The 14,399-nt window shown below is 31.9% G+C and overlaps 2 protein-coding genes across 2 annotated transcripts; both read left to right on the forward strand.

Moving 5' to 3' along the window:
• The first annotated feature begins 528 nt into the window (after positions 1-528).
• On the forward strand, positions 529-4,080 carry LOC114170743 (aspartyl protease AED3-like). Its single transcript, XM_028056294.1, has 3 exons — positions 529-1,049; positions 2,152-2,626; positions 3,354-4,080. Exons 1-3 carry the CDS (start codon positions 573-575, stop codon positions 3,716-3,718), a joined length of 1,317 nt encoding a protein of 438 aa, XP_027912095.1. The 5' UTR covers positions 529-572; the 3' UTR covers positions 3,719-4,080.
• Positions 4,081-11,229: 7,149 nt separating this feature from the next.
• On the forward strand, positions 11,230-12,717 carry LOC114168144 (U-box domain-containing protein 17). Its single transcript, XM_028052878.1, has one exon. The coding sequence runs from the start codon at positions 11,340-11,342 to the stop codon at positions 12,324-12,326; it is 987 nt and encodes a 328-aa protein (XP_027908679.1). The 5' UTR covers positions 11,230-11,339; the 3' UTR covers positions 12,327-12,717.
• The last annotated feature ends 1,682 nt before the right edge of the window (positions 12,718-14,399 follow it).

A 14,399-nucleotide genomic window follows, 5' to 3' on the forward strand; every position in this document is an offset into this window, starting at 1 on the left:
AATTAGATGATTTTATAGACTTAAATGTGAAAATATTAACTTAGATTTTATATAGATAATATTATCTTATCGGTATAAAATGTAGAGTTTTAATTTGGAAAATAATATTATAACAATTAATTTTGACAATTTTTTTACAACCTGATATACCTAAGTGGTTTTATAATAAAGGAAAATAGAAAAATAAAAAACTATTTAGAAAATACTATAATTCAAATTATAAAAAAGTTGTCAAAATTTAATTTTTATAGTATATTTTCCTTTTAATTTTCCACTTAAATTTGTTTTTGTCATAATGAATCTCTTTAAACAAGAGGCTCTTGGTATACACTAGTGATACCTTCTTCTTCTTTTTCATTTTTTTCATCGCATTATTTATCACATTTTACCTAACTTTGTCTCCTTTTAAAGTTTTTATTTCTATCTTTCTCTTATTCCATCACACACCTCCAAAATCACATAAAATTTTCCTAGAAATAATAAAAGTTCCCACAAGGTTTTTTACTATATATGTATATATATACAACACCGAGTGCATAGGCACCAACCACACAATAGTCTGAACCTTAGCCATGACCATGAAAACCTCACCTATGCTCACTCCTCTGCTGCTCTTCCTCCTCTTCTCCCTAGCCAAAGCACTGAACCCTAACTGTGATGTCCATGACCATGGCTCTACCCTTAAAGTGTTCCATGTGTTCAGCCCTTGTTCCCCATTCCGACCCTCAGAGGGTCTCTCATGGGAGGAGAGTGTCCTACAGCTAGAAGCCAAGGACCATGCCAGGATGCAGTACCTTTGGAGCTTGGTAGCTAGAAGGTCGATTGTCCCAATTGCCTCGGGGAGACAAATCACGCAGAGCCCTACGTACATTGTTAAGGCCAAGATTGGTACCCCTCCTCAGACCCTTCTCTTGGCCATGGACACCAGCAACGACGCTGCTTGGGTCCCTTGCACTTCCTGCGTTGGTTGCTCCACTCTCAAACCCTTTGCCCCTGCCAAATCCACCACCTTCCACAACCTTCCATGTTCTGCTCCTCAGTGCAAACAGGTGATGAGATCAACACACACACCTTTCATCTCTGCATTCTGTAAAATCACAAACATTTTCTTATAACTGTCGTCATTACAAGTAACAAGCTCAAGAGTTATAATCCGGTTTAGTGGTAAATTCGTGTTAAGAATCCAAACCGTGAGTCTAAGTTTCAGAAATAAAAAAATAGAACATTATATAAAAATAAAGATTTATAAATTTATTATATTAAGATTTTGGATTGAGAGTAGTATCAAAGTTATTATGTAATTAAACTCAGGTTTTATTAGTATGTTTATCTCCCGTGTCAAAACTTAACATTTCGAAAAAAAATAAAATAAAAGAGGTTGTGAATTTAACTCTACCGCTAATATGTTTAAGAGATATACAATTAGTTTGAAAATTAAAAAAAAAAAGAATTATATAAAGAGATTATACGTTCAATTCTTCTTTTTTGTGTGATGCATGAATTGTTTAGATCTCGTACTTTTTAAAGGAAATTATACGAGTTTAATTATGACTGTTATGAGTTTATTTTTACCATCATATTCAACTGTGTATTAGTTTTCGAGTTAAAAAAAGAAACGATATTTTTGGATGCAGCTATACGACATTTGAGTGTTTGTACTGTTCAAAAAGGTTTTTATTTGTAACGGACATTAATCAAATGTTTGGAATGATAGAAAAGAATGTATCTTTTCTTGGTCGGATAACGACAAAAGGTCACGTGAGCTACCACTAAACACTGCATTAACGAAAAATAATAAATATCTTTTTGTGTTTTTTTTATATTTTAATCAAACTTTTTATGGAGAATCAACCATTCAGCATTAATTTGACTATGATTTTAATTAAAAAATTACGTGTAATTGATGTTCTTTTCTTAGCTTTATCAAACTTACTATTCATGGATTTTTCACGCGCCATCTACGGCGCGTGGAAATGGCGAAGTCACGAATATTCCAAATGCATTAAAAGCTTTATCCTACTAGTAGGTGAATTAAGTTACCTTGGGAGGCAAAAAAAAAAATAGTTCACGAGACTTACAAAAATAAATTGTAGGGAGTTTTCAATTTTCTATGGTCCACTTCACATAACTCTAAGTCTGTGAAATTTTCAGGTACCGAACCCCACTTGCGGTGGAAGCGCGTGTGCTTTCAACTTCACTTATGGCACTTCCTCTGTGGCAGCTGGTCTTGTACAGGACACAGTTACCCTAGCCACCGACCCAGTTCCAGGCTACACCTTTGGGTGCGTTCAAAAGGCAACAGGGAGCTCAATTCCAACACAGGGCCTGTTGGGCCTGGGCCGAGGCCCATTGTCACTCTTGGCCCAAACCCATCATCTCTACCAGTCTACCTTCTCCTACTGCTTGCCCAGCTTCAAAACACTCAACTTCAGTGGGTCACTGAGACTTGGGCCTGTGGCCCAGCCCAAGAGGATCAAGTTCACCCCTCTTCTCAAAAACCCTAGAAGGTCATCACTGTATTATGTGAACTTGGTGGCTGTTAGAGTTGGCCGGAGAATCGTCGATATCCCGCCGGAGGCTTTGGCGTTCAACCCCACCACCGGTGCCGGCACCATTTTCGATTCCGGTATGCATAATAAGTATTAAAGTTTTAACTTTTTATATAATTATAATAGAATCAATAAATTTATCATATATAATAATTTTTAATTGGTCCACAATTTTTAAATAGGAAAAATGTACTGTGAGCTGTCATTCATTATAGTGGGGTTTTGTTGTCTTAATCTAACACTATTATATTGACCAAAATTGACCAAAGTAGTAGTGATATGATAGAGTGTCATTAAAGGTTCATATGATTCCTTTTGTTTATTTTGGATATTTTCTCTCGGAGTATCCTGAATAATTGAACCTTTTTCTTTCCCATTTTTTAAGAATGAACATAATTATATGATGTTCTTGTTCTACTACATGAAGACAAGATGGTCAATTTTAAGACAAAATTGGAGTCAAAATGCCATAAAAGTGATTTGACATGGTCACTTTCATACATGCTCCACATGTCTTTGTTTTACATTTCTAATCTAATTTCACTCTCTCTTTTTATCTAGAGTAGAAATTACTGTAAAACTTTATTTCATTTTTTATTACTAAATTTTAACAATTTTTTTATAATTTTAGAGGTTATCTTTTAAATAATTTTTATTCTTTTATTTTATCTTTTTAATATTTCATAAAATAAAAATTGTCAAAAATATCATTTTTCTTTCGTTATCCTATTATAAAATGCTACAAAAACAATTAAAAGTTTCACTAATGCATTTTCGTTTGATTTTCTCGTTAAATACTACAAGGTACGGTGTTCACCCGGCTGGTTGAACCGGCCTACACCGCCGTCCGGAACGAGTTCCGGCGGCGAGTCAGCGTCGGGAAGAAACTCACCGTGACAAGGCTGGGAGGGTTTGACACATGCTACACGGTCCCGATAGTTGCACCAACCATAACGTTTATGTTCTCCGGCATGAACGTGACACTCACGCCGGACAACACCCTCATACACAGCACCGCCGGCGGCATCACGTGTTTGGCGATGGCGGCGGCGCCCGACAACGTGAACTCGGTGCTGAACGTGATCGCCAACATGCAGCAACAAAACCACCGTGTGCTCTACGACGTGCCCAACTCAAGGCTCGGTGTTGCTCGTGAACTTTGCACCTAAGATGCATGCATGACAATAAGCGGTTCTAGGTCAAAAAATTTCATCACCTGTGGGAACAATAATAACGATAATAGTGTCGAATTGAAGTTGCAAGTTACTCCTATGTTGGTGTTTGGTCTATATATCATATGGGTAGGGTTTTGGCATTTCACTTTATTGCTAACTATATTTATAGGCATTGCAAAGTTCATTTGTTTGTAGCATGAAAAATGGTTATGTTTGAAGCTTTGTAATGGTATGTGTCACGGGTTCATATATATATGTAGCAATTAATTTCTTGTGTCGTTTTTGTTGAAGATTGAAGTGATAATGACTTCATATAAAGTACGAGTTCACGGGCTCTGGCATTATCATTTTACCAATATGGTCTCACTCTTTTTTTCATGTCTTTTCTTTTTTCATGTCTTCACAAATATGAACATTATTTTGAACTTTTATTTACCGGTTCAAAACATTAAGACTACACAACTTAAATGTTGTTAACAAAAAGGTTAAATATGTTTTTGTCCCTCAAGTTTCAGTAAATTTTAGAATTAGGCTCTTTATGAAACTTTATACCAATTTAGTCTTTCATCTTTAAAAATATGTGCATATAGTCCTTCTTATCAAATTTTGTTAAATTTATTTGACATTTTAAACGCATTTTATGGCAATATTTAAATTAACATTAAAGTGAAAGTGTGTCAAACGGTGTAAATAATTCAAATACTATCATGAAATGTATTTGAAATGTTAGATAAATTTAACAAAATTTAGTTAAAATGATTAAATTTACGCATTTTTAAAGATGAATGACTAAATTGGTCAAACATTTTGAAGATGAATTAATTCTAAATTTCACTAAAACTTAAGGGACAAAAACATATTTAATCCTAAAAAATAGTCATAAGCAGGAAAAGATTGTGAAAAATGAGTTGAGGGTATGAAGGAAGAAATAAATGGGGTGCAGGAAGTACCACCATAATTAAATATGGACCAACAATTTACCGGCCCAAATTGTATTCGGCCCCGTGTCAACTCGTATTCCATGTCTCCTATTTGATCATACACCTCTATAAGTAAGTAAAAGTGTACTCCCTTAATATAAAAATTATTAATATATCTGTATTTTAAACGATTAAATAACATTTGCCATTAAAAAGTGAATTATCAAGTAGTATTTAAATATTTAAAATTGATTAATGTTCTTTTGGTAAAGTTTGATGTTAAAATTTTATATTTTAAAATGAAATTTTAACTTAGGAAAGAACAAATTCAATTCCTTTGTCAAAAGAAAAAATTTATAATATACAATACTTCAAATTGAAATCCATGTCCATGTCTTGAACCATGCCCATGGAATTAGGTAAATATATGAATACCAAAACTACGTGCAACATTGACCAATTATAAAAAAAAGGAAAATGAAGATTATTATGAAGGTTCCTTGCACACACAATGAAAATATGGAAAGATAAAATGGAACACTCATCGTGTTTCTTCACTTGTATAAAACTATAAACAAATTTGGACATGTCGGTCCAATAGAGTCTACCATTTTCATTAAAATATGCATTTACATGTATTGTTGACTATTGTGTATACAACTAACCAAATCTTCCACCTTCATTAAACAATGCATTTATCCACTTTAAATGTTTGGGTGTTATTTAAGAGTCTTTTGATGTGACAAAAAAGTTCAACTACACCCGCTTGAACGCATTTTATAATAGGTAATTTTAAAAGTAGAGATTTATGTTTCTACACCATTTAGAGTAATCAATTTTTAGCTATGGTTGAGGTAAAAAGTAACTTATATATTTGTAAAATAAAATATTTTTTAATATATTTTAAAATATTAAGCTCCGTCAATATATTTTAAAATTTGTTAGAAGTCTCACATCGACTCGACTAGTGATAAAGTCAAGTTAGAATATATAAGTGAATACAAATTTCATTTTACATGATAGTCTTATAGGGTTGTGTTAGAATTAAAGTCTATTTTTTAGGAAAATGATACTTTGACAAAGTTTTTTGACAAACTTTGACAAAATTCGTGTGAGTCTGACATTTTAATCATTTCAACCTTATGTGCGCAAAAAGAAAATTTAATTTTAGTACTTCGACGTCAATTTTTTCAACAAAATCTTTGTTAAATAACATTTTTGTATTTTTTAACATGGTACGAGGGTTATTATTAGAGTTCATCCCAATGAGATTTGTTGTCAGTTTGTTAGACATATAGTTTTAGACATTATCGGATCACACATTAATCTCTAGTCTCATACTCAATATATACATACATATGTAGATGAAAATCTCACCTTACGAATTAAATTTAAAATTTACCTTTTAATAAAACCTCAAAAGACAACATACAAAACTTAACGACAAAAACTTGATTAAAAAAACACGTCTGAAAAATCGTCACGGCTAAAAGAAAATAAAATAAAATTCCTCTAATCAAAGTTTTAATCTATTTAAATTCAGCCACCAAAAACCATCTGGAAATCATAAAGAAAATATAGAAAATTGTAAGGAGACTTAAGAGATTTATTTAAGAAAATAAATAAAGGATGATTTTTAAAGAATGAAGAATAAAATGTTTAATGTTTAATTATATATTTTGAAAGGGATAAATTATATTAAATTAAACTTTAAATATTTATTTTTACTTTTCAAACATCTGAACACGCGAATTTAAATCACATGTCTGCTGGATATTAAAATTAAAAGTATGGTTCAGGTATTATTTCTGGACTTGAATATACACATCGTACATTTTTCACATTGTTCATGAGTTAGAAACCTTTAAAATTAGTGTTTTCTACCTAACAAGAATGCATAATTTTCATCATGATGAAAATCATACAAAGCCAAAACTTGGGTTTATATCAAACCAAGTTTTTAATACAATAAAATAATGAAGAGTACACAAGCCTCCAAAGACTTTGGCAAGTATTACATATATTAGTGATAAATATACCAGGAAGATTTGTAATCCTAAACAACTAAAAAAATTGCTTCAAAACATAAGAGAAGAAATTTGTTTAGGGTTTAAAGTTTAAAAGTAAATAAATAAACTTAATTCTTCTAAAAAATTATACAGGTTAATAATGTTTTTAATCTTAGGGCGAATCTCAATTTTGTCTAATTTAAAAAACGTATACTTCATTTTTACAAATAATATAACACAATTTTAATCCTTAAAATTTACAATTTAAGATATTTAATCAAAATTTAAAGTATATAAATCACGATTAAAATTTGTTACTAATATTTAATTTATCTTTACAAAATCAATATATAAAGTAATATTTACATTTCAATATTATCTATTGGGATTTGATTATATTAATAATTAATATAAGATACCCATTAAATTTAACAAAGATTATCTAAACAAAAATATTTCACGCTTATTTTATATTAAAGAGTGACTACTAATAAATTGTTGATGTAAGTGTTAGCAAGCTCTCTTTCTTCGATTAAGATATCAAAATCAAGTTTTAGAAGTAGAAAAATGTGATTGGAATCAAATTATTCAATAGAAATTAGTTATCAAGGGAATAAATATTTTGTATCACAAATATGGTTAACAAGTTAATCAATATTATGACTTTTGAACAGTGTGGCAAAACGAGTCAGCACGGTCCATTTTGACTCGTCCCGTCTTTGGTCAGTTAAAAACGGGTCGGGTCGGACTGACCCACCATTACGAAACGGGTTGAACACTGCAATCCATCTCGCCTCAGAGCAGGCCAATAGTCTGGCAGGTTGGCCTGCCACTTTTTTTTTAATTTTAATTTTTTTTAATTTTCTTTTAACTTTTTAAAATTTGTGTTTATGAATTTTTGTTATATATAAATGTTTATATAAATAAGTTTTTTTATTATTATTTTTAAACGAATTGGCGGCCCAAGACAGATTGAGCCATCAATTTGGCTAGTTAGGCAGGTCGGACCACAAGAGGTTGACGAGTTAAAAATTCAAACCTGGTCTGTCTTTTTTTTTTTATGGTCTGACAAGCCTGATTCAATTTGACATGTCTATTTTTGAATGAATTTTATATAAAAACTAACTTATTTTCCAATATATATATATATATATATATATATATATATATATATATATATATATATATATATATTGGAATATTGTTAATTATTAAGCAATATTAATTCATCATTTTGTGGTAGTTGAAAAAAAAACACTAATTATCCTTTTAACAACTATTTAGTCGTTATCAATTGTACGGTGCGCCAAAAAAATTACGTGTATTAGCGTATAAGTTTATGTTTTGTGTCTTGTTTTATTAACACGACTCATTTTCAAAGCTGATCCAACAATAGTAAAGAAACTTGAGTGAAGAAAAGAGAAAGCAACAATAAATTCCACTTGAAGTAAATATTGTCATGTACAGTTCCGGTCCCAATACTGGATTCTTTTAACATTAATTTTCTCTATTTCACTTTAGTTCATCAGATTCTTTTAAATTTTTGTTTTCGGTAAAGATAATAAGTTTTTTTACCACTTCTTCTATAAATTGAATGTTAACTCCTACTCTTAAAGATAAAACTATTTTGATCTTTTTATTTGACTTTAGGTCAAGAGATTTCTTCGAACTTTTATCTTCGGAAAAGAAAATAATTTTTTTTAACGGAACAAGTCTCATTCAGTAAATATTTTTTAATTTTAAACGTTTTAAAAAATTAATGCATAACCTCACAAATATTGTATATTTTATTATGTTAAATGAATAATGAATAGTAAAAAGATGTATCAAACTTTACATTTTATCATTTAATTTATATACATATACAGATGCGTGTGAGCTAGATTAAATCCCAACACTATAATTTTTATTATTTATTACGTCATTTAATAACTTTGAATATATTCTAAAAGCCTGCAGCTAGAAATATTTATTTATCGTGAAGATATTTTTTTATGTGCTGATATAAGTGTGTGAAATTATTTGAAAAGTGATGATTAAATTTAAATTATGTTTACATCATACTTTACTTAAATGTGTATGTGTAGGTTAGTTTTAGATCTCACATAGCTGCAGTTGTACATGAATGTTTAGGATAGTTAGGTGTAAACGTGATTTTTTAGCTTGATTTTAGAAAGCTTTGAGACATAAATGGTTTTTTAAATGTTTTTCTTTTTCTTTTTGTTGCTTAATATTGAGAATCGTCACCTATGATACAAACTAACAGAAATATCGAGAATCATCGCCTATGATATAGCTCACAAAATAAATAAATAAATTCTAAGAGAGGAAATTTTTTGTTTTTTTATCATTGATTAACTACCAATATGCACACAATATACATGTTAGTTATATATTGATTATATTATTAATGGTTCTTTAGTAAGTAATTGATGTAAATGTAATACTTACTAACTTATCTTATTTATTTGTATTTGTTATGTGAATATATTATTATGTTTTGACACATCATTGCCACATACTCTTGTCCCAAAATACGATAGTTCTATTTAAATAACAAATATAATTAATTTATATAACAAATACATATAGAAAAAGATAAGTTAGTAAGAATAAAAATAAATAACACAATCTCATTTAATAAATACGAAGAACACTTTAATTTACTAAATTTGATTAATATTTGTTAAAATGGAATAGGAGATTGGTTTATGATTAATTTAAATGTTTTAGGTTTAAGTAATTCTTGTTGAGAAATCAGATTTCCAACATGCTAAGACATATTAATGGTCAAATAAATATTTCTTTTATTGTTTCTATGATAAAAGGTCTTCATTAACGCATCCTAAAAGCTATTATGTATGAAAGGAATTTGCACAGAAGAAAAAAAAAAAGACGCTCTTAAAAGGTTAAAATCTTATTGTTCAAACAGTGAACTAAATAAAAGTCGGTATGAAAGGAATTTACACCGAAAAAAGAGAAAAAAAAACTCTTAAAATCAGATTAAAAAATATAAGCCTGTGATCCTCGTTAGGTTTTCATAAGTTTTATAGTTTTTACAATATTAAATATTAATTTTAACTGAGATAAAAAAAAAATTTGAATGTTCTTACAATGTTCTTCACGTGTCTAGTGTTTTTTATCTCATTTTTTTTAGGGTCGAAATATTTTTGTATTTTAATTTATGCACTTCAATTAAATTTTAATCTCATGAATCTTCAGGAGATCTTCAAAATTACTCTGAGATTCAAGTTAAACAATACGTCACAGACAATAAATACTAAAATAAGATAAAATTAGATATCATACCTTATAAGTAGTATATATTTATAATACCTGTACGAGCTATATTTTTCATAAACGTCATTTCCATCTATATTGACATATTACATTAGCCTAGATCTTCTCGTTGTCGACCTTCAACATATTTACATTTTATTTTAAAAATAAAATACTTCTAAAGTAAAACAAATTTTGGCATTTATAAAAGATGTAAACTTTTTTAATATATTTGTTAGGAATTCAAATATAAATCTAAATATCATATTAAATAAAAATAAAAAAGTAAAATATGTTATAAAACAAAAGTTTAATTAGTCGATTAGTAATTACTTTCGTTTGAAAATTTCAGTTTGATATCCATTTTTAAAAAAAGTTTCAATTTTGTCTCAACTTTTGAAAAATTGTTTCAATTAGATCCCTTCTAGAAAAAAAAAATTTATTAATGTTGTTAACTGCATGTCATGTGTTAGCCTCTGGTTTTTTAATTTTTTTTAATTTTTAATTTTTTTTAATTTTTAATTTTTTTTAATTAAAAAAAATTGTCACGTATAAGATCCATGATGTGACATGTGATATTGTCAGTGTCGTTGTCTTGATTTTAATTTAGTTTTTCACATATGTTTATTTGTTTCAATTTAGTCTGAATACTTTTTTTCAAAATAGAAAAATATTATATCTCTTTTAAGACTAAAATTATTATTTATATAAATATTATAAATATGATTTACAAAATTAAGTATTAATATTTATATTAAAGTTTAGTCATAAAAATAATGAATAACAAAATATAAAACTAATTGAAATACTTTTTTAAAAATTAAGATAAAATTAAAACTTTTTAAAAATAGATACCAAATTAAAATTTTCAAAAAAAATAGATATTATTCTATTAACTAAACCTAAAACATACTATTCTTTAATATTTGGATCGAGAATTCGAGCTCAAGTATGAGCTCGGGTTAACTTTCTTCTTATAAAGACTTAACAATATTTATTATTTAAAAAAATTCTTTTAATCTTTTAGATAACATATGTATACTCTTTCATGGTAAATATTACATATATATATATATATATATATATATTAATATGTGTATGAAAGGAATTTACAGATAGGAAAACCGTTCTCCAAACCCGATCAAACCATTGAATAAAAAAACAGTGTGAAAGGAATCAAATCAAAATTTGTGTAAACCCAAAATAAAAATTATCCACCTGTCCACGTCACCCTCACAACGAGTCAACACCGTGCGAAACCGCCACGACCCAATAATCTCCTCCGAGTCCTACTCCCTCACGCCTCCAATCCAACCATCCAAACACGCCCTTATATTTCTCCCACGCGCTTTCCCCTCTCCCTTTCCTTCTTTTCTCCTTATCCCCCGAACCTCCCTCCGAACCACCATGGACTCTCAGCGCCGCACCGTCCGCACCCTAGTCTCCAAGCTCAGCTCCGTCTCCGAAGCCGCTCGCGTCGACGCCCTCTGCCAGCTCCGCCTCATGTCCAAGCAGGACCCGCAAACCCGACCCGTAATCGCCGAAGCTGGCGCAATCCCTTACATAGCAGAAACCCTCTACTCTTCCTCTCACACTTCCCAAGAGAACGCAGCGGCCACGCTGCTCAACCTGTCCATCACGGAGAAGGAGCCTCTCATGTCGACTCGTGGCGTCCTCGACGCGATCGCGCACGTGATCTCGCATCACGCCACCACCTCTTCGCCCGCCGCCGTACAGTCCGCTGCCGCCACCATACACAGCCTCCTCTCCTCCGTCGACTCCTACCGTCCCGTCGTCGGCGCCAAGCGCGAGATCGTGTACTCTCTCGTCGATATCCTCCGTTGCCACGTGTCCTCGCCTCCGCGCACGATCAAGGACGCGCTCAAGGCGCTCTTCGCCATCGCGCTCCATCCGCTCAACCGCACCACGATGATCAACCTCGGCGTGGTTCCCGCGCTTTTTTCGCTCGTCGTGAAGGACGGTAGGGTCGGCATCGTGGAGGACGCGACGGCGGTAGTTGCGCAGGTCGCGGGATGTGAGGACGCCGCCGAGGCTTTCCGTAAGGCCTCCGGCGGCCTTGGCGTGCTCGCCGACCTCCTTGACCTTGCCACCGCTGCCAGCATGCGCACCAAGGAGAATGCCGTATCGGCGCTCCTTAATCTTGTGCGCTGCGGCGGGGAGAAGGTTGCCGCGGATGTGCGCGACGCGGTTGCGTTCGGAGCGCTGGACGGAATTAGGGACGTTAGGGACGGTGGCAGTGGCAAGGGGAGGACGAAGGCGGCCGAATTGTTGAAGGTCTTGCTCGGTGAGAGCAATGGCACTGTCGTCGATGTAGTGTTGAGTAGTGATAACTGTTCTTCGTTTGGTTCCTCGAGGAATCATGATTCGGATTGAGTTTGGTGATTCTTGTGCTGATACGGTTTCATGATTCTTTTTGTTCTTTGTAGACCGGAAATGGATTCTCTGTATTTACACATTCTTCACGCATTCGTGAATTGGAACCAATAGATGAAGATGGTTCACTTTTGGTTACATGTTTAGGATGAAACTCTGAGTGGTTCTGATTAGCTGAATGCGTGAATGCAAGGATGTGGGATTTTCCTGACCTGGGAGAATCCCGGTCGATTTAGGGTGGGTTTAGTCTAGCACATTTGGTGTACAAATTAGGTGATAAGTTTGTTTTTTTATATCATATTCTATTCATTATTATGTTATGATATGAACAATATCATGATGTGTTGTACATTTTTACAGTGTTGAGTTATGGGTAACAGCTTTCAGGTTATTTAGTTCTGCCTTTTGTTCTTTTCATTGGTTTTGATTTGGATTTGAGTTTTAGCCATTAATCTGTTAAACTAATGATTAGTGAAGGTTGCATATGATGTGTAAGGACTGAGGGCATCTCAAAGTACATCAGCTAAGTGCACTTGGTGGTAAATACAGTGACTTTGGTTCTATCTCTGATAATTTAGATGCAACTGTTAGCAGTCATGTGCATGCTGTAAGGTGATTTATTTTGCAGCTGGGTGGGTGTGATCAATTGGTTGTTGATGAAAGAGTGTAGCTTTGATCTAGTGGTAATAGAAGCCAAAAACGAAGGTTGGTCTGTACTGCAGCAATAGTTGTAATAGTCCTATTTATAGATTCATTCCCCATTTGCATCACATTTTCTGTGTTTTTATTTTCACACTTTATGTTTATTATGTTCCTCTTCACTGGAAGGTTTTTTTTTTCCTGGCTTTGATGTTGTATGCTAAGTGCATTCTGTGATAGAAAAAGAAAATGGAGGTGGGGCGTAGAGAACATGAAGTAGGTGGAGTCTTTTTTTTGTTAATGGATTAGTCTCATTGAAAATTAAAGCGTATACCCGTTTGAATATGGGAAGATCTTCTTAGTTGTGATCTTCTGTGATTTAAGTAAGAATATATAGTCAATATTTATGTTGGTTAGATTAAAAGTTTATTCAGCAAGTTCAGTTCTGTTCACTGTGACTGTGCACTAACATAAGCACCAGTCTATTGTAACATGCAGCGTGGTTCACTCAATCTGCCTTTCATTCTGGACTTTAAATTCTTTACTTCTATTGCAGTGGCGTGTTTATTTTTTCTTTTCTAATTTTCCAAATTTCTAAGAGTCTCGAGGAAACTTAATCTAATTTGCAACCTGATTTATAATAGACACAAAGCACATGTTTTTAGTTCACATCTGATTTGGCATTTTTAAAGAGTTGTTGTTGTTGCTGTTGCTTTGCTTTGCTGCACCTGAACAATGATGTTGCTAAACCTGTCAGCAGAATTCTATATTGTTTAAAAGTATTTAGACTTACTGATGGAGAAAGATTAGCTATTACTGAATATAAAATTATTACTGGTGGCTTCCATAACATGCCAACCTTGATTCTATGAATCTTCCTCAGTTTAAATATTTTTGTTGCACCTACCTATTGTGTCATTTGAATGGGAATTGAGGATTAGATATCTGTGTGAACCTTTTCTTTCTGTACAAGTATTACATTGCAAGATGTATAAGTTTTGCTTTGAATGGCAGATGTGTAGAAGAAATAACCATCTGTATTCAAACTTACGAATTGCTGTTACCTTTTTCATCTTTCCGATTTCTTTTGGTTCAACTCTGACTATAGGAGTGGTTGTGTAATAGTTGCATTTTTTTAACCTTTAGTAAACGCCCAGATTAATTTTCACATATTGTTTTGTTTTAAGAAAACATTATTAATATTGGTTTACTTCACGCATAAATGACTTTTTGGTCCGTTGTAAATGTGAAGATTTTTCATATGTAATTTTGTTCCTGATTTGATCATTGATACAAATTTTATTTCTGTTTCAATCATGTATAAAATTTTTATTTTTGTTTTGATCATCAATAAATTTTGTTTTAATTTATGATTTGCTTATGAATGAAATTTCTGATTATATAATGATTATTGATAAAAGCTTATTTTTATTT

The sequence above is a fragment of the Vigna unguiculata genome, chromosome 11 (genome assembly GCF_004118075.2).
Source record: "Vigna unguiculata cultivar IT97K-499-35 chromosome 11, ASM411807v1, whole genome shotgun sequence".
NCBI lineage: Eukaryota > Viridiplantae > Streptophyta > Magnoliopsida > Fabales > Fabaceae > Vigna > Vigna unguiculata.